This window comes from Camarhynchus parvulus, chromosome 10 (assembly GCF_901933205.1).
Source record: "Camarhynchus parvulus chromosome 10, STF_HiC, whole genome shotgun sequence".
NCBI lineage: Eukaryota > Metazoa > Chordata > Aves > Passeriformes > Thraupidae > Camarhynchus > Camarhynchus parvulus.
This window is the reverse complement of record NC_044580.1, coordinates 8,325,028-8,344,233: the sequence shown is the minus strand read 5'-3', so window position 1 is coordinate 8,344,233 and position 19,206 is coordinate 8,325,028. Positions and strand designations below refer to the sequence as shown.

General features: G+C 40.5%; 2 protein-coding genes across 2 annotated transcripts in view; both read right to left on the bottom strand.

Moving 5' to 3' along the window:
- Positions 1–539: 539 nt before the first annotated feature.
- ARPP19 (cAMP regulated phosphoprotein 19) lies at positions 540–12,343 on the bottom strand. The gene is made up of 3 exons (XM_030955121.1): positions 12,099–12,343; positions 7,273–7,395; positions 540–4,027 (listed from the first exon to the last, which is right to left on the bottom strand). Exons 1-3 carry the CDS (start codon positions 12,141–12,143, stop codon positions 3,857–3,859), a joined length of 339 nt encoding a protein of 112 aa, XP_030810981.1. The 5' UTR covers positions 12,144–12,343; the 3' UTR covers positions 540–3,856.
- Positions 12,344–16,310: 3,967 nt separating this feature from the next.
- The window catches only part of FAM214A (family with sequence similarity 214 member A), a 48,089-nt gene continuing 45,193 nt past the window's right edge, over positions 16,311–19,206 (bottom strand). Inside the window, exon 12 of the mRNA XM_030955050.1 lies at positions 16,311–17,551. Within this exon, the coding sequence (XP_030810910.1) occupies positions 17,398–17,551 (154 nt within the window). The 3' untranslated portion in view covers positions 16,311–17,397. The remainder of the gene's footprint in view (positions 17,552–19,206) is intronic.

Genomic DNA, 19,206 nt, shown 5'->3' with positions numbered 1-19,206 from the left:
TTATCTGTGATCTGTTCAACTGTGGCAGAGAAATTCCCTTCTCACACAGGACTTCCTACTCTGTTGTCATACTGTACAATGAGTGAGCAGAGAGTTCTCTGCCAAGCCCATATTCTCACACCTCAAGGACCAGGCCTGGAGACTCTAGCTGTAGAAAACAAACAGGGCTGGTTCCAGCCAGTACTGATGGAACAGTTAAGAACTCTGCAATGTAATAATACAAGAGATATGTAGGAAGAGAGACAATCATGTACCATGCAGGTATGCAGAGCACAGAGGGTGTTACTGTAACCCTGGGGACTGAGCTAACTGTGTAAATAACACCCCATGGAGCTGGAAGCTGTGCAAAGATCAGCACCAAGCCTCAGGCTGACTGGGAAATTAGCGGGACTTTTCTCCAGCATTGTTGTTTCTGGAAATGTTGCCATATTTAGGCCAACAGTCTAAAGCAATGCCAATTTCTTTGCACCAAGCTGGTTCCCAGACATCCCCTTCATTCAGTGCAAGGGACCCAAACAATCATCTGTTACGGAGTTTTCAAACAATAAGCTTTAATTGCCTTAATAGAAAAATAAGCACTGAAATATATATAAATGTGATTACATTAAAGTAATTCTGTAGTCTAACATACTAGAAACCAAAGCCCAGTCATATTTTTAATGATACAGAGTAGTAAGATTTAGGGTTTAGAAATTTTCCACAGAGAATACCGAAGTATCCAGTATTGTTTAGGAAAACACAGTAAAGATCAGACAAACCTCCACGGTGCAATAAAAACTAAGTAAATCAATTTATTCTGTATACTATACAACAGGTAAGTTTGTAAAGAACAATTGACATTTTTATCACCTTAACATCTTGACTGGGTGTAAATATGTCCAACAAAATGTACTCCTGTGGCCTTTACACAAACACCGTCCTACTACATCAAGAACAATGAGAGGGAAGCCTTTGGTGTTACAGATTTGGGGACATATCTGTGAAGTTGTAATTAATCCACTTAACTATCTCAAATAAAATGTTGGTGCTATCTGCTATAACAAGCCTACATGAGTACTACTCTAACAACTAAACACTCTATCTTTAAAGGCAAGATATGAAAGGGACTGCCAGTCTACAGTGTGGACAGGTTTTCTTTGAAAAAGGCAATTATCAAATGGTAAAACTCATATAATACATTATGTACATCAGTTTGGATAGCTGAGTTATCTTGCTGGAGTAAGCTGAAAGTAAGCATTGATCTGCAGTCATGTTCCATTTCCTGTTAAGTGACTACTGGACTTAGGTTTTATACAGTGTACAGAATCAAAACAGCTGTGCCTGCTGCTGAGGTCTGTCAGATGTGAAGGCTCATAATCAGTCACTGACCTAGTTAGTATTACAGTACTTCAAATATACACATGGAGAATATATTCATAGCTGAATTTGTAGTAATCTTAGGAACTGCAAGTCACTGAGTGAGCACTGGAAGAGCTTGTGTTGTCCAACCAGCAGGACAAGCTGAGTTGTAGCTGAGTGAGTGGAATGTTTAAATTTAAATGGCTATCTTTTTAAACCTTCCCAAACATCAAGAGAACTCACCTTAGGGGAGCTACAGAGTAGTGGCACCAGACAATACACAGCAAGTCACCTTAAGTTGTTCAACATTTGTTTCATGCCCAATCCTACTGTTAAGTTTCAATTTCACTTATACATAGAAAAATAAAGAAGGATTTTCACATTAGAACAAACATTTATAAAAAGCAGCTTGCTTCAATATTTCCAGTTTCCTTGTTATTCTTCCAGCCTAATTTCTTAAAGAACTCAAGTAGGTCCATTTCTTCAAACTGTTCTGCAAAAACCACAAATTATTTGTAATACTAGTGGAGGATAAGGAATAAGGACAGGCTTGACAAAGCCCATCTAACTACTAAAACAGGGCTATACAGACTTGAGAAGAATCAGGTTAGCAATTTTGAAATTCTCTGGAATTGCTCCTCTGAATCAAAAACATGACAGAGACACTATGTTCTGATCAAAACAGGACCAAATAAAGACTATTCAATTTCCCTTGACCATTTTGTTTGCCTCTAGAAGAGAGCACTGCAGAAGATATGGGCCAGCATTGGTATTGACTAGCAGTCCTTTATACCCCAAGACCTTTCTGAATATGTCAGCACAAAGTACAAGCTTCTAAAAACATGCATCTTTAAGTGTTCTCTCTTGTGATACTCACATTAGTGCTTTGTTTCTAACAGGCTGTTTCCAAACTATTTTTTTAAAGAAAAAAGCATTCAGTAAACTGATCTTTTAGAAGAGTTTCTTGTTCTCCCAAAGACTGTGAAGGCTGTGACTACCTATATGAAAATCAATTATATTATGGATCATACTCCACTTTCAATATTCTGATTTCATTGAACAAACATGTTTTAAATGCATCAATTCACCTAACTAACACCAATTATGTATTTTGTCTATCTAGTACAACCTTCATCATAAGCATGAACTGGAGTTCAATCCTATTTTTTGCTATGAAAAGTTAGCTATTTCTCAGTAAGTCATTATAGAAATACCTTTCCAGATATTTATTTCCACAAAACCAGTGAGGGACTGCTGCACTACGAAAAGGAAATCATTTACTACCTCTTCAGGAGTCCAAGAAAAAAAAAATCCTTCTGCTTCCAGAAGTCTAAAGTAGCTCAAAGCCAATTGCATATCAAACGTTACTGAGCCTAAATTTGGTGTTTGCCACACAGGGAACTCTCTAGAACAGTACACTCAGCCATATTCCATGCCAACAGACAGAGCATTTCTGCTTTAAAAGCTTAAACAACTGCTGAACATAAAGGGTACTTGCCTGCAAATATAGGTACAAATTCCAAATTTATACTTGAATGCTGGATATTGTTATGAAACAAAACATACAACTGCAAAAGCAAAAGGCTGAGTCAAGTGTAAACGTGTTTCACAAATTTCAGGTATACAATTTTTACTTTCAGTAGCAAGATTCTGGGCTCTCAGTTTCAGGACAAGACTTTGAAAGATACAGAATCACTTGTGCTTTGATTGGCACATTATCTGCTTTTTAAAACATAAAACTAATAGACATTTGCAAAAGGTTGTGCAAAACTATTGTATTTACAAAAAATGGCACAAGAGTGAATTCAACAGTCTATGCACATGCACACTTCATCCACATCTTCAACAAAGGTGTGTCCTAAGCTACAGAACTGAAAAGAATACCAGCTTCAACAGGCAGTTGTCAATAAGCACTAGGTTCACAAGAGTTACACCAGAATGGGCAAATATTGCCCAAGTAAAAACTCTATTGTTAAAGCTGAAACAGGTTTAAGGCCGTTCAAGTTCAAAAGCAGAAACAAAATTCAATCAGAGCCCTGTCTTTGTTTTTACACATGCTTCACCATCTAGCAACTTGTGGTCTAAACCTCTATTTTAGACAACAAACCCAAACACGAAAGAAAAACCCAACACAACTGGAGGTTATATTAAATACAAATATGCTGTAATTAAGATGAAATAACAAAAGCAGAAACATTAGAAGTTGTAAAACTTGCGATGTCACTTGCTGGAACCAGTTCTACACTAGGAAATGGGCAATATGTACATTTTCAAGTAGATTACATTGCTCTAACCAAACTTGTCCTTTTTAATCAGTGCATTGTTCTCAACTAGACCAAATACTACGTTTTACTCTTAACAGTATTCCCTTAAAATAGCAGCACATGCTATCGCTACCTGCAAAGCTGTCAGTCTCATGACTTAGTGTAATAAAGAAAAAGGGGGATGTGAGGGTGAGAAATAACTATTAAGGAGAAATAACAGGAATGAGAATAATCATGCAGTTCAGGTGTTCTCGTCAGCCAGCCAGCTTGCTAGCAACAAGAGATGGTTTCCGCTGAGGAAGATCCTGTGGAGTAGGAATATGGTCACCAGTGACTTCTGTCTTGTCAGGAGCTGCAGTAGGCAGTTGCTTATTCTTCATCTTTGCTTTAGCCATGTTGTAGTCACCAGAATCAAAGTATTTTTGCTAGAAGACAAAACACATATATTTAAAAGCCTGAAATCTTATCAGATGTATACACTGAATTAATTGTTAAATAGATAAATAAATTTTAGATATTAAAAAGCTGTAAAATCTCTGTGATTCGTCAAAGTAGCTCTACGTTGATTAAGAAAAGCTCAAGACTACTAAGCACAGACAGCTGAACTCTTAATATCATTGTGAACAATAATCTGAACATTACTTTTGCCTTGGCTTTCCCAAAAGCTCATCTCCCACTACTGAAACCTTGGGGTTTGCAAATTTTGTTGCAGTGAACAAGTTCTGCTACACACAATAACCAAACAATGCACAAATTAAAGCTGGAGAACAGAGCCTGATCTATCACACCAGAGATCAAAGTAGCATGAAAGTGCATGCTAACAAGAAAACCTCTTCTCTGCACACATTAAAACAGTGAAACTATAATCCCTAAAGTTCTCAAACCAATTATTTAGCAAAGTCAAATCTACTGTACAGTCCTTCTGGAAAGCACTAGGTCAAGGAAATTATTATACCCCATTCCATTTTTTTTCTGAATACAAAACTAAATTAAGTTTTAAATTCCTAGTTGAAAAACAGTGTTCCTTAATAGATCACCAAGTTTTTATTAGCATTACCTTTAAGAGTAGCCAGATTCCTCAAAATATTAAATTATCTATGCATATCAAAGCCAAATGACTGTTACTTATCCACATCATGGTAAAATGAGGCATGGAATTTCATCCAATTCTTCAACTGCTCACTGACACATTCTGCAGGAAAAGTTGCACTGTTTTTACATCTCACCATGAGGTCTACCACTCAGATACTCATAATCCATGATTTTAAACAGATTTTGTATGAGGCAAAAAAATTAGATTCAGGATTAAGATTTACACCACTAACTACTGCTTACAACCACAACCATGTCTGAAGATAGACCACCCAGTTAGATTCGTATAAGCTTAGTCCTCAGCCAGCTGAACAACAGCCATCACTACCCACCATGTCCAAGTGCTTCTGGGCAGCACAGTGCCACCACAGCCTTTATTCTACATTAGTACTAACCAGCTGCAAAATGCTCAGCAGCAGCAGTTGCTAGACAGAAGTAATTTGAACTGGCTTTAAATGTTCCTTGGCAGAGCCCTGAAGTTACCTGATCTCGCTCTCTCATAGTCCATCGTACATCTGAATCACACACTTTTATTTATAAACCTTCCCAGTACAATCCTTTTGATGGTGTAATCCCTATTTACACCAAAATGTTCTAGCATTACTTCTGCAGCGTAGGCCTCAAGGTAGAACATAATCTGATTTGGAAAAAGTTTTTCCCATTTTGCCCTTTAAGACTGAAGCAATCAAAAGAAACTTTGAAACAGCAACTAGGTAATAACAGAACCATTTGCTCTTCAGATGCGATACAGCTGTTAGCGGATATCTTTCTGTCTGTCTAAGAGTTCCAAACAGAATCCTCCCACGGGAGCATGATCTAGTACTGTTCTCATCTACCATTAATCCAGAGAAAGTCTGCTGCTAATGGTGTGTGCATCAAATGCAGAACATTTCTGGACAGCAAATACGACCTGGCAGAGTGTGTCCTGGTTGCCAAACTGATGATGATTTGGGCTACAGCTGACCACAGAAGAATATTTGAGAAAACCATCTCTCATGGTTTAGAATATCAATCCATTTCTTCCTTTAACTTATTCCTGAACTTTCCTGATTTATTCTAGCTTCTCACACATGGCCTGAATTTGATCATCCCTTTCAAAAACATCTATATCTTTCCAGATGTCTTCCTGTCAGAAACAGTATCTGATAGCACATACACTATCCTCACTCTTTTAACTCTCATCAGTGCAGGCAGGCAGCCCAAAGTACACCAGAACTCCTACCAAGTAAAGGAGCCTCTTCATTTAAGACACTGAGCACACTAAATTGAAATAATAAAAAATAAATGGAATAAAGTTATTATCACCACATCAGAAACTGCAGGAGGCCTATTATGAATTGGAATCTACAAGTTTATGCCATCTTTCATCAGATTAGCAAAAGTCAATTAAGATGGCCATGGATCTGTCTCTGGTCAAATCTGAAAGTACATGCTGCAAGAGCCTTTGCATTCAATGTGTATAATTAAGATGAAGATATTGTACAGGCTGTTATTGCTGGTGGTGAGATTCTCTCACATTTGCACCAAGTGCAAGCAGCCATAATTCCTTTATGGCTATCAATTCTTACTGACTGAATGCTGGCCTGTTTTCCTGAGATATCATCACAATACAAACTTACCACTCCCTTCTGTGTCTACACATACCCTGAACCCAGTGAAGTCTCATTGAGGCTGCAGAGGAACTCAGAGGGAGTCACCTCATCCACCACCTGCCCAGGCCCAGCAGCCATTAACTCTGCTCCATATCTTCCAACTCATGAGACAAAGATTATCCAAAAAACCTGCCAACAGTAACAACCCCCAAGAGACGTTACCAGACAGAACTTCACCAGCTGGTTTGTGAAGGATTTATACCGGGAATTGTTGTGTGCACTGAAAGGGCCTAGACAATAGTGACAACGGTGTGACAGCAATGAAAGCACCACCAGAAGCAGTGACATACCAGGATTATTACAAGAACAGAGTCCCAGCATGCCTGAAAGGCATTACATAATCACTCTATGAATAATTTAACTAAAAAACCCCCAGTCAAATAGCTAAGAAGAGACATTGGTTAGATGTGAAACAATACTGAAATATTAACTCATTCTTCATTCTTCTATTATTATTTTTGGGTCTGGGTGTATATCCAGAATTATACAACCACTTTCAAACCACTAATGTCAGATAATGCCTAGTCTAACAGCAGACAAGAAACTTTCTTGTGCCAGAAACACGGATAAAAGAAGTGGACATTGATTTTGGGGGCATAAGAATGGGCAGGATAAAATCACTACAAAATAGGGATGAGTTCCTAATCCTTGGTGTTTACTATAAAATTTTTTTTCAAGTCTATCACAGCAGCTTCTAAGTTTAATTTTTTATAACAAGTGTGGTTGAGGCCCTGATGCCGTAAACAGCTATCCTGCCAACCTGGCATTTGTTGTGCAGAGACAAATTTGTCTTCCTCGTGCTTTCTCAAAATTTAAGGTTCTTAGGACTCTAACCATGCAAAGGCCTGTGGAGGAGGAAAAAAAATTGCATTTTACAGGAATTTTGGATTTTTTTGTCTATACCCTATGGACAACAAAGAACTTACTCCTTTTTGAAGCCTCTTCCTCAAGAAGTCTGAGCCTCCTGGCTTCTGGCCCAGATGAGGATATCTTGCTTTCAATTTTGCTTCTTCAGCTTTTTCTGGACTTAACACCTTATCCTCCATCTCCTGAAAGACAGTGAGCGATACTGTAAGTGAAACATACAACAATATGTATTTATGCAGAATAGCTTTCCAGGTAATACACCCACAGCCCATTGCTGCTACCAAGTGAGCATAACAATTATCTGATTAGACATTTTCATGCATTCTTTCTCAGATGCTGACAGCAACTGTAGGAGTTCAGCCTCCCATTTTAGACACCTTTCCTGGAGATGCTGAAGATGTCACACCTCCCTCTCAAAGAAAAGTAATTTGAATTATTCAATCTTGAATAAAAAAGCTCAAACAAAACTGGGGTTTTTTTGGTCAAAATAAGGGGTCCACTAAGAACAAATACTGAATAATGAGCAAAAACCACAGGACTTCTTTTTCCAAATGCCTGTTTCATTATTTAGTTGCATAGGCAGATTGGCACTTGCACTGCCACACTGATCTGTATGGCTGCTCCAGCCTAATGTGTTGATATTCACTGTGAAACAGTCTCAAAAGCATGCCTGCTGTTACATTAATAGCAATACTGCGTTTCTCTATACATGTCTATAATTATCCTGAAATTATGAGGATGAAGACAGTTGGGTAGTGCATTTGTGTAAAATAAAATGCCTATTTTATGAGCATACTGTAAAACACGGATGCTCAAAATAATAATTTAGAGATATTCATTTGGCAAAACTGCAATTTGTTCACTGGCCTCTACTTCACACTCATCTGTTCCATGTCCATGTAGCAATTTAATGTATGAAGTACAATTTATTCTGTTGAATCATTTCTAAAATATCTTTCATTCAAAATTCTTGGTCTGTTTTTTCCAGAACTTGGCCACAGCCTTTTTTTTTTTTTAAGGAAAACCATTCCTGGTTCAGAGAAAATACATGATTTGCACTGACTGCTGTAGCACAGAATTGTTGTTATCACCTGAAGTCACAGAAAGACTTTCAGGCAGCAAGTAAGAATTGCCATTGAAATCAGGAGGGTGTCATTCATCTATGACTAAGATTTCATGTCCACTTACAGCTGCTTAGGCAGCCCCTTCATACTCTTTTCCATGCCTGTCATCATCCTTTGCATTGCATCAATCAGCACGACTGCCTGTATTCCCCAGTCAGGCTTTACAGAAACTAATCCAACAGAAAAATAACCATTTGTCATTTTTTTCCTTCTCCCCTTGTTGGGCTGTTTCATTTGGATGGGTTTGCTCAGGCTGGATGAGCAGGCAGCTGCACAAACAGGTGTGTTAACACGGCAGCAGGAGGGCAGGGACACGGGGAGCAGGGAGCTGCTTAAGCCAGAAGTGAAGAAGAAAAAGAGCCCCCACCACACTCGCCTATCCCTAGGTGCTCTCTATCTCTTATAAACTGCTCCAGGCTGTGAAAGATTCAACATCTTTCTGGTAAGGTGCCTCAGAAACAAAGACTGTAACAGATTTAGAATATAACATTTTCTAGTTGCTCCACCTGGGCAAAACATCTCAAGGACAGCTTTGCACAATACAACAGGAAACCAAATTAACAGTTCTCCCAAGGAAAAAGCAGAAACTCTCATAACAATTAAAGAGAAACTACAGTGACAACAGGAACCAATGCTTTTTATTGGATGAAAATGCAGCTAGGCAATACGATGGAAAATCCAAACATATAAAATAAAGGGCAAAGTTTCCCTGACACTACTGAGCATATAACTACACCATTTCTCACTAGGCAGTATCACACTAGCCAAGCCCAGGGTTCTCATGCCTTACAAAGATCACACAGCAGCTGCTCTCCCCATTGTGGTTCATCAGAATGCCACCACAGCCTGGATTTGCTCAAAAGTAATCCTTTCAGCTCAACACTTTGAACACCTAATGCTGAATCACTGGGTACTCACTGCTGAGCCAACAGACAAAGTGTTTGAGGGGGCACATTTTGCCACACTAAAAGCCAAAAGGACGTATTTTTTAAGACAAGAGGACCAACAATAAATAGCTTATATAAATATGTATTCACGGTGCATCAAAGGAGACATTTATGCAAACTCACAGGGCTGACAAATTATGGCACAGCTGGCAATCCAAACAAAAACATCATGTTATGCATCAATGCAGCTCAAAAGGATACAGAGCACGGCGCTTCTTCTTGATGACCAACAACAACTAAGACCCAAAAACCCAGAGAACACAAATTAAAGAATTTCAATACCACGACTTGGGGTGTCAAACAAAACTAGCTGACAGCAGGTTCAAAAAATACTTAAGACAACAGTTCTTCACGTAAAATACAGTTAAGGTGCAGAACTCCTTGCTGAAGGATACAGGGAGTGCCAAGAATTTAGATTCAGAAAGCAATTCGATGTGTTCATTTGCAGCTCAGAAGCCTAAAGCAGAGTGCTGAGACCTCGGAGTTTTCCTGGGAAGATCACTGCCTGCACGTCCTGATCTTATGTTCTTCTGAGAGCTAAATGGTACTGAGCACTCTCAGAGACGTGCTGCTGAGCCCCAAAGACTTTAGTCCAAGCCACTCCTACATTCAGAACATTCCCCCTTGAATTACAGAAGCAACAACCAAGTGACTAACAAATGACTGGGGAGTGGGCAGAAATCAAGATATACCACGCTCTTCTTCCAAGTGACAACCACACAAAAGTTATAATTTTAGTTCTCTACAGGAACCTGACACAGCTCATGAAGTCATTAAAATGATCTACCAGGAAGGCAGTAGTTACCTAACCCGCTTAAAGACAGCTTTTGCTTTTAATGTTCGCACAGGTTTTGGCAGCATAAAGTTCTGTATCTGCTGGACAAGTGACCTGCATGACTAAAAAAAACAGCCAGCAGCCTTTCAGAACTCTGGTATGAATGGCTCATCTTTGGCAGAAGACATAAGACAAAATGCAAAGCAGAAAATGGGAAAACAGGGCAACAGCTCAACCCTACAGCAAACTGATGTGGCAAAAACCAATTCAGCAACAAAATGCACCACCTCTAAGAGTTTCCTGAAAAAGACAGGCTTTTCAGACGAAAGGAGTCAACCAAACATACATTCTCCTATGTCCAAAGTTTGTTTCTGGACTTCCCCCTGCCACTGTCCTGAGTTTTCACACCAAGAACAGGAAACGCTGGTCTTTGGCAGATTTTCAGTTTGTATCACTGTAGTTAAAAACCTTTCTCGCTCAGCACAAACTTCTTACAGCATGTCAGAAAGTTTAGAAAAAAGCTCTGATCGTGAAAACACTGCCTCAAAGTTCACTTAGGGGCGTCATCTTTTTGAAGCATACATATGAATAAGTACTGCAAAATGGGTTGTTTATGTAAGTGTTTCAGAGCTAAGCAATAACTGAGTGAGCGCTCAGTTTTGCCTACCCAGACAAATCGTTTTAGTGGAGGTTAATATTGCAATGTCATAACAGCACTGATATCACAGTATCAGGCTAGGACATAAACTCAGAGAAAGCAAAGTTTTATTTTATTGGTGTTATATAATTTTTCTTGAACACGTTGCCAGAATAAAACTAAATTAGGAGAGCAGCAAGGACCTCCCATCTCCCAAGTAAAAGGTAATTTCTCCAAGCAGTGCATAAGCATGACATTTCAAGACTTCAGTCTGAAAGTTGGTTAAGGAAAATCAGCCCCAGTCACCTGACTTCATCAGAACACCCTAGAAGGCATTACAATAAACTTGCTGCCACATGTTTAACTATGCTCTTATTACAGAGCTATTCTAGGAGCGCTGTATAGGCCAGGGACTTATTTTTACAGGCTTTGAACAGGAACAGTATCTGTTCAGCAACCTACCTAGCATGGACGTTCAGTCACGCTGCAGAACACACCTATTTAAGAGCAGATTACAGACCTGACAAGGAGCTGGTTCTGATTACTGCACCTACTGAGAAGGTATCATTCCATATTAACTCCCAAAGCTCTACTTGTGCGACTAACTCATATTACAAATTGTAAATTATTAAACAAAAACTTAACAGCTGATGTAGACCAAGCTTTTCCTTTTAGCGTCCTTCAAAGCAGTACTTGTGTTTCATAACTTCTCCGGATCATAGCCGCGGGGATTGCAACCGGGCTCCCACGGCAATGACAAGACTAAAAAACAATCGGCTTCTTAAAGTCACAGCACAGCCATCTATGAAACCAAACCCCACTTGAGAAATGACACAATTATTAGTGAGAGATGACGTAAGAAGACACAAGATAACCCAGCCAGTTATTCTTTCTAAAAGCCTTAACTACCACAGGTCACGGTCGCTGTGATTTGGGTATTTCCGCTCCTCAATTGATTACACTAAAAACTGGCCATTTTTAGAAGTGATACAAACGTTTAGCCTGCGGATTACGGCTGGTGTCCATCCGGCCATTGCAATCGTGAGCCGCAGGCCTGCGCGGCCCGCGGAGCACCCTGAGGGAGCGGGGCCGAGGCCGGAGAACGAGCGAGGGAGCGCCGTGGGCCCGGCCAGGCCAGCGCACAGCGCGATGGGCCGGGAACACCCGCTCCGGAGCCATCGTGGTGCTGCGGCCCCTCCGCCTGCAGCCCCGCACGGCCGCGGCCCGGGCAGCGTCTGCCCGGGGAGCGCTGGCCGGCCCTGCTGCGCTCGGACAGCCCGGGCCAGGCGGCGCGGCCCGCGGGGCTCCCCGGGCCGAGGGAGGGAGGGAGAGGCCCGGCCGCGCCGATGGAGGCGGGAGAGGCCCCGCGGGGCTCCCTGTGCTCCTCGGCCCGGCCACCCACCTTCTGCTCCTCGGCCGAGGCGGGCTCGGGGCTCTCGGCAGACATGGCGCCGCGGCAGCGGGACGGCGGGGCCGGGCAGGAGGGAAGCAGGGAGCGAGGGAAGGAGGCGGGCGGGAGGCGCGGCCGCGGCTCCTCCGCGCTGCTGCTGCCTCTGCTGCGGCTGCTGCCGCCTCCTCCCGCACAAGATGGCGGCGGCGGGCGCGACGGAGCGTCGGCGGGGCCAGACTTCCTCCGCCTCGGCCCCCGCGCGCGGGCTGGGCAGCGGGGGCGGGATCTGCCTGCGCCCCGCGCGTCACGTCCGGGGCCGCGGGTTCGAGGCCCGGGCCGGGGGGCGGCTCTCGGAGCTTTTACGGGCTCGGTGCCCCTCCCGTTAGAACCACAGAATTACAGAAACATCGGGGCTGGAAGAGACGTTCAGTATGGTCCAGTCCACCCTCACAGGCGTCACTGTAACCACTAAAGCCTCACTCGGCGCCAGGGCCATACGTCTCTTCAACACCTCCAGGGATGGTGACTCCATCGCCTCCCTGAGCGCCTGACCAGCCCAACAGTGAAATTCTTCCAATATCTCATGTGAATCGTCCGTGTCAGCTCAAGACCATTTCCTCTGGTCCCCTCAGTGGCCCCCAGCTCACCTCACCTCCCCTCACCACAGCCCCCTCACCCTGGCTCATCCAGCCTGCACGGCCTGCCCTGCTCGGCATCAGCCTAAAGGGAAAAAGCCTTTACTGCTTGCCTAAGGTCAGTTCTTTTGGACACTTTTAGTGATCTAAATACAAGGAGCTGAGTCCTCAGCAGCATTACTCGAGGATCTCACAAATCCCAGACAGCAGCTGACAGGATAGGAAGGCTCAGTCCATTGGAACTCTTAACAGCGCAGTGTCAAGTAATACTGAGTATTTTATTCCCTCCCCATCTACTTTTCACTGTCTGGTTCTTGGCTGAAAAATAACCTTCTGTGGGCTCTCTTCAAGAGCATAAAGGAAGAGTTTAAATAGCCCACCATTAATAAATCTTTAGGGGTCCCTAAATAAATGGATTATGTGAACAGCAAGGTGTGGATTAGCACAGCTCAGGAGGGACTGGCCAGGACAGGCTTTGTGTGATTATGTTTGGGAAGAACATAAGAGGCAGGTCAGGAAGGTCTGTGAAAGCCGAAGCTGTCAATGATTTTGTCACAGCTGAATTGTACTAAGTACCCCACAAGACAGTATGTGGAAGAGGTGTTTTTTTATGTACCTGAGAGATCCATCCAGAGATCAGGATCACGAAGCTGTGGGGAACCCAAGGAATGTGCATATCCCTTGTTCAGAAAGGGATACAGCCAGGCAGATTGCACAGAAAAATAATCATAGAATACAGTGGGTTTTTTTCCTAATGATGAAAAAAGCCATGATAGTGGTGGGTGTGCCACATTTGCTTCTAGCAAAATTAGGGAGAAATGGTCTGAAAGTGTGAAAAACAGAGCAACATAGAAAAATTATAATAAAAAAGATGAAGTTCAGTGGTGACAGCAGACACGAATGCAAACTCCAGGAATTTCTTTCAAATCTCTTAGGAAATTAATGTGAGGGAAAACAGTTTCAAGAATTCAGCAGTTCATTAATGCAGTTATTTCTTTAAGGGAACATACTGCAGAGCAAAGATGGGAAATAAATTCAGAACCTCAGGAAAAGGCCATGTTCTTCAATGGCCTCAAATACAAGAAAGCAGCCTACAGAAACTAGCTCAGTTTTTAAGGATGTGTACCTAAAGCAGATCATGAAGACAAGGGGGTACTGAAATATTACTGAACAAAACTTTTAAAGACTAAAACATTTAATGTTTCTTTTTGTTCAGTCTGACATGATCAAGGTAAATAGTGTAACAAAGTATAGCCTCCAGCTGGAATAAGGAAAGACTGGTTTGCAAGTTACTTTAATTAATTTTGGTAAATATTTTCAACTTGGATGAAAAAAATATCCTTAAGAGATTAGAAAATGACAGAAGCAATCTCTAGTTAATTACTGGTGATTCATATAGGAACCTGTTAAAAAATGAATGGGTTTCCAGGAGTCACTTTTCCTGAATTTGAATTAGAGTATGGGGAGGACAGAAAACAAGCTATATAATTTGGCTGTCAATAATTACTTGAGAATCATCTAAAATAAGCACTCAAAAGAAACTGAGTAGCTAGGCAGGAATTCACAGTTAAGAACAGGGGTTTCACACAATCATCTTTCCTTTAAGAAGAAGGAAATAAACCATGTGGAGAAGTGGGTGAAGGTGGCTGAAGTTCCAGATGCCTTCTGGCGTTAATGAGGCTTCTGACACTTTCCCATGCAAATTAGGGAAACTTAATTAGATGAAACTTTAATGTGGTGGATGCAAGTTTGTTGGACACAGCTATCAATTCTTCAAACAGCAATGCTGTGTTCAGCATGTAAAATCTTGGGTAGTGAGAGAATAAAGTTCAATAAGGAGAGCTACTATTTTGGGAACAAGCAGGTAGGATGTCTCTTATGCTGGGTTACAAGATGAATGCAAGTTGACATCTGATACTGAAAACCAGTGTATTCCAACAGGATGCATGAAGAGGACTTTAATCCATATGATTTATCAAACAATTCTTCCAGACTGACTGGCACAGAGAGGCCCTGACTGGGATGCGGTGTCCAACCTCACACACTTCAAGACTGATTCAGTCCAAAAGAAGAAAGCAAAGAGCCAGAATGACAAGAGGTGCAAAAAATAAAGACTGACTAAACAGTCTGGGGTTGTCTTAGTTATCAAAAAAAAAAAAGACTGAGGAGGGACATACAAGAACTAAACTGTTTGCTTACAGTGAAAAGGCCAAGTAGTATTTAACTCAACTTCAGCAACATTTAGTTGGATGCTATAAATCCTTATATAACTATAACTAAATGTATATAGTATAACTAAATGTTATACTTTGTCAAGATAAGTATAATGTAGCAGCCATCACTGGAGGCCCTTATAAACCTCTCAAACATTTATTAAAAATAATTATATATGGTTGAGCCTATTGAGGAATAAAGATAAGAAACCAATGATCTCTCAAAAATTAGTCTAGTCTTACCCTAAGCTTAGAAGGTCATGTGGAATTTAGTTCACAGTTTATGAGCATCCAGCATTTTTCCAGGTGTGTCCCTAATGGAAAGTGTTTACTCAGATCAAGCTGTAAATGGAGAATGACTCAGTAAAATCAAAGTTGTGCACAGATAATCCAAGGTCACTTTCATTCCAAATCCACATAGGGACTAAGTGTAGTTTGACTATTAAAGTGAATACAAATTTATTTCCTAGACATGACTTATAGTAACCACATATTCAAAATCCACACTTTTTTGCTATTCAAAGCAAATTAAGGAAAGGAGATGACTTGAAGAAGTCTATTTAAATAAAGTTATCAAGATACAGACATTGCATAATGTCAGTGCAAAATAAAAGGTTAATCTACTACTAATGGTAACTTTTCATTAAAAATGTGTCCTTTTCTCATGTTGTTTTTTCATTCAGCATGCAAGCAAGCTGTGCACCATGACACAAATAAGTAGTTTGAGGATACATGCTGTTTGCTTATGACTCAATAGCAGCTACCCAGAAACTAGGACGCCCTCTTGATATCCCAGTCCAGACCTCAGTTCTGTACACAGCACAGCTGCAGTTGTGTTTGACTCTGCTGCTACCAAAAGAAACCTTTTCTCAGTTTTAAAGGGCACACAATGACTAGAAACTGCAAACAATCTCTTCCTGTACAGATTTCCCCGATTCTCTCTAAAATGAATGCTTGGTAAACCTTTGAAAACCTGGTGCAGCAGAGTGGAAAACACTGCTGACGTGGGGAGAGGACTCAGCAATATCTGAGCTTTGCCCTTCTGGAGCAGCAGTCATTTGCATGTACAAGATCGTTGATGAGTATCATCTGGAAAGTCCAGTCTCCCTTACGTTCCCTGGCAGCCTTCCTGGAGATTTCATGATACACTGACTTCTCTCATCTAGGGGCACTGCTGAATATACAGGATGCACGTTCATCCTTTCTCCAGTCTTCATCAGATAAGCATGGTAAAGGGCACCTTGCATATTACTGACACTCTAAAAACCTACAGCAAAGTAAAGAAAAACACAAATCAAGGTAAGACAGTTGAGAAACTCAGATCTTCATCAAATGTCATAAAGCTTCATTTCCATTATTAAATATATAGCTCAAAGATAATCAAATGCGTCTAACTTTATTTCTCTCAGTTACACAGTTGAACACTTAGCATAAACTGTTCATCTGACTGTTTTGTGGTAGGAATACACACGTATTGGAAAATAGTCATATGCCCAGTGTAGCATTGCTAGTAAAACTTCCTATGGCCACCTAGTGGCCTACATGGAATTGACCTATGAAAAATATTTAGGATTACATGAAGATCCTCTCATCTAAAAATAAAACAAAAAGTACAAGTTTCATAGCTTTTGCATATATTTGAGATATAAATACTAATTTGTTTGCACAGTACATCCTTTAACACAATTTGAGAAATAAAATGGGGGAGGGCGCAAACTTTATGTGAGGAAAATTAATAACAGAAAGCAAAATTAAAATGGCCCTTAAGGAAAGAAATAAAATCAAGGGAGCAAAATGTGAATTGAATTAATAATCTGAATGAATGAATAAGTACATAAACAATCTGCAGTGTGGTTGCAAGTGTTATTAAATCTGGATGCGAGAAAAAATGGAAAATGGTACCATTAAAGAGAAGAATCAGCTAAATGTTTGCATAGTATGAAATGTTATGGAAATTCACCTGTTGTCCCCATTTTCAATAACTTAAATGAATATCACTTAAAACAGCACACAGATTAAAGACATCTGTATATATTTCAGATTTCAATATTAATGCCAAAAATACATAGTATGATTTTACATAGGATTTATGCTACATTAAAACACTAAAGACAAACATCACTTGAGTATTAAATGAAACATTAAATATTAAATAACTGAAAAATAAAATAAAAAGTGTAAACACTAAACTAACTTGGGAATTTGCTATTGCAACACATCCAATGAAGTGGTTTTAAACAGTACAAAAAGATTAGATTTAAGTATGTTTCCAGTCTACTTGGAATACACAAAGCTCATTCCAGAAACCTTTTAGAAACTGGTCCAGGATCACACAGAACCTTCTTTCTCTTGAGCGCTATTTTCATTCCTTTACAGACTTAACTTTATACTGTTGTCTCTACCAATCTTTGCTTGCAAGGAGTACTCAACAGTAAAATGAATACTTGAGTTTGCCATTGTTTGCTAGCATCTTGGTGAAAACTGAGGATTTGTTGGAGATTCAGTGTAAGATTTGAGTTCGTATGCAGCGCCGCTATCAACTTCCATGGATTTCCGAGAGAATAGGAGCCTTACATCTCTGTGGAGGTAGATCTTTCCAGATTTGGAACTCTGGAACCTGAAAAGATACAAATAGCTGTATTACCTAAACCAAAAGAATAATCTTGAAAAATTATTAAATAAAATGCACTCTTTAAAACATTTAAGGCCAAAACACATTTGAACAAACAAAATTAGTCAGTTAAAAGGAAGGGAGAAAGAATATCCTAACACTTTCATTCTGCTTTGTTTCTCTTGACATTAAAGGTTCTGTTCCTAATCACCAATGCAATGCACAGCTTTTAAAGTGGCATGGAATATTTGAGTTCACAGTGCCATTATGTACATTGAAGAATAAAGTCCTCAGAAATCAGGAATGGCAAAAAATTCTCTTCAGTGAGCGCTCCTAAAAATGTCCAAAGGGTGGCCTAAGCACACACAAAAAAGAATTTTCAACTATATACAAACTGAATATGCATTTCAGTTCCAGCAATCATATAGACAGATCTCATTGCTCTCTTTATGAATGTAACACCAGAAGTTTACTACTGCTTTATACCACACTCCAAATGTAAGAACTTGTCCTGAGAAGCAGTAGGTACTGGGATCTCTGCCGGCAGACAAAAAGAAATTTTTTCACAGACTAGAAACATTTCTAAGAGACTGCAGTTCACTGGCCCAATCACCAAGCAAACAGTGGTCAATTCCTTGGCCCATTCATCTTTTGTGCTGCAGCTAAACAGCCTAATTCAGGTCCTCCAAACCTGCAGGAATGCGCCAGTTCCACTTCCCCTGGGTATTAACAACTGTATATAGGGAGACAAGATCTGCATTTCAGAGAACTGTATTCTATAGTTTTTCATGTGGCAGAACTCTGATTTCCTTCTCTCCACCAGGAAAGGCAGAAGAGCCTAAGGAGCATTTCTTACAGCAATTGAATTAATGTCAGAACCACTATGCCACAGAGACAGAGAAATGCTATTGCTGCTGCAACAGAAACAGAAAAGGCATTGCTGTGGTCACAACCAGATGATACCACGGCAAATGCTGAGAGAGCAGTGCATGCTGTGTTATCATGTATTACAATTTGCACAGATTTTTAATAGGCTTTTATGTATTGAGCCCGTTGAAGCAAAAGCAGTATCTCTAGAATAAACCTATTCATAATTGGACTTAAATTCTGGGCAGTAGAAGAAAGACAAGTACAGAAGATCCACCAAGGCTTCATGGTCTGAGGAAGGCAGGTTGCAGAAATGGATTCTGTGGCACTGTTCTGTTCAGAGGAGTGGTTCAGAATAGCCTGTAGTCATCCCCACAGCCAGACAAAGGCAAACTCTGTTCTCCTAGATACAGCTGTCAAGGACATTAAATGCAGCAGGGTCCAGCAGAATGCTCCTACTGGCTCCCACAGAGATCTCATCCATCACTATTTATTTGCTCGGTGCTGTCAGTGTGAACACCCTTTACCTGATAGGCAAAAGGGAGAAGACACTACCTTAAGAGAAGACTGTGGAGGAGAGCACAAGGAAGAGTGAAAGAGTTAAGGGACAAAGCAAACACCACAAACATTTAACTCAGAATCTAGCTCATAACACATTTTAAAAGGAAAAAAATTAGTGAAAGGTCTATTGCAGCAAAAGTATGATTGAAATTAATTCCTATAGATCTAGTTATCAAAGCACCATCATAAAACAGATGTCAACTCCCATTTCACACATAGATCTTTCAAAAGAA

Coding starts and splice junctions, on each gene's coding strand:
- ARPP19 (XM_030955121.1), bottom strand. CDS start 12,143: ATGTCTGCCGAGAGCCCCGAGCCCGCCTCGGCCGAGGAGCAGAAG. Junction 7,396..12,098: donor CCTCGGCCGAGGAGCAGAAG/GTGGGTGGCCGG, acceptor ACTGTCTTTCAG/GAGATGGAGGATAAGGTGTT. Junction 4,028..7,272: donor GGAAGAGGCTTCAAAAAGGA/GTAAGTTCTTTG, acceptor TTTGTCTTCTAG/CAAAAATACTTTGATTCTGG.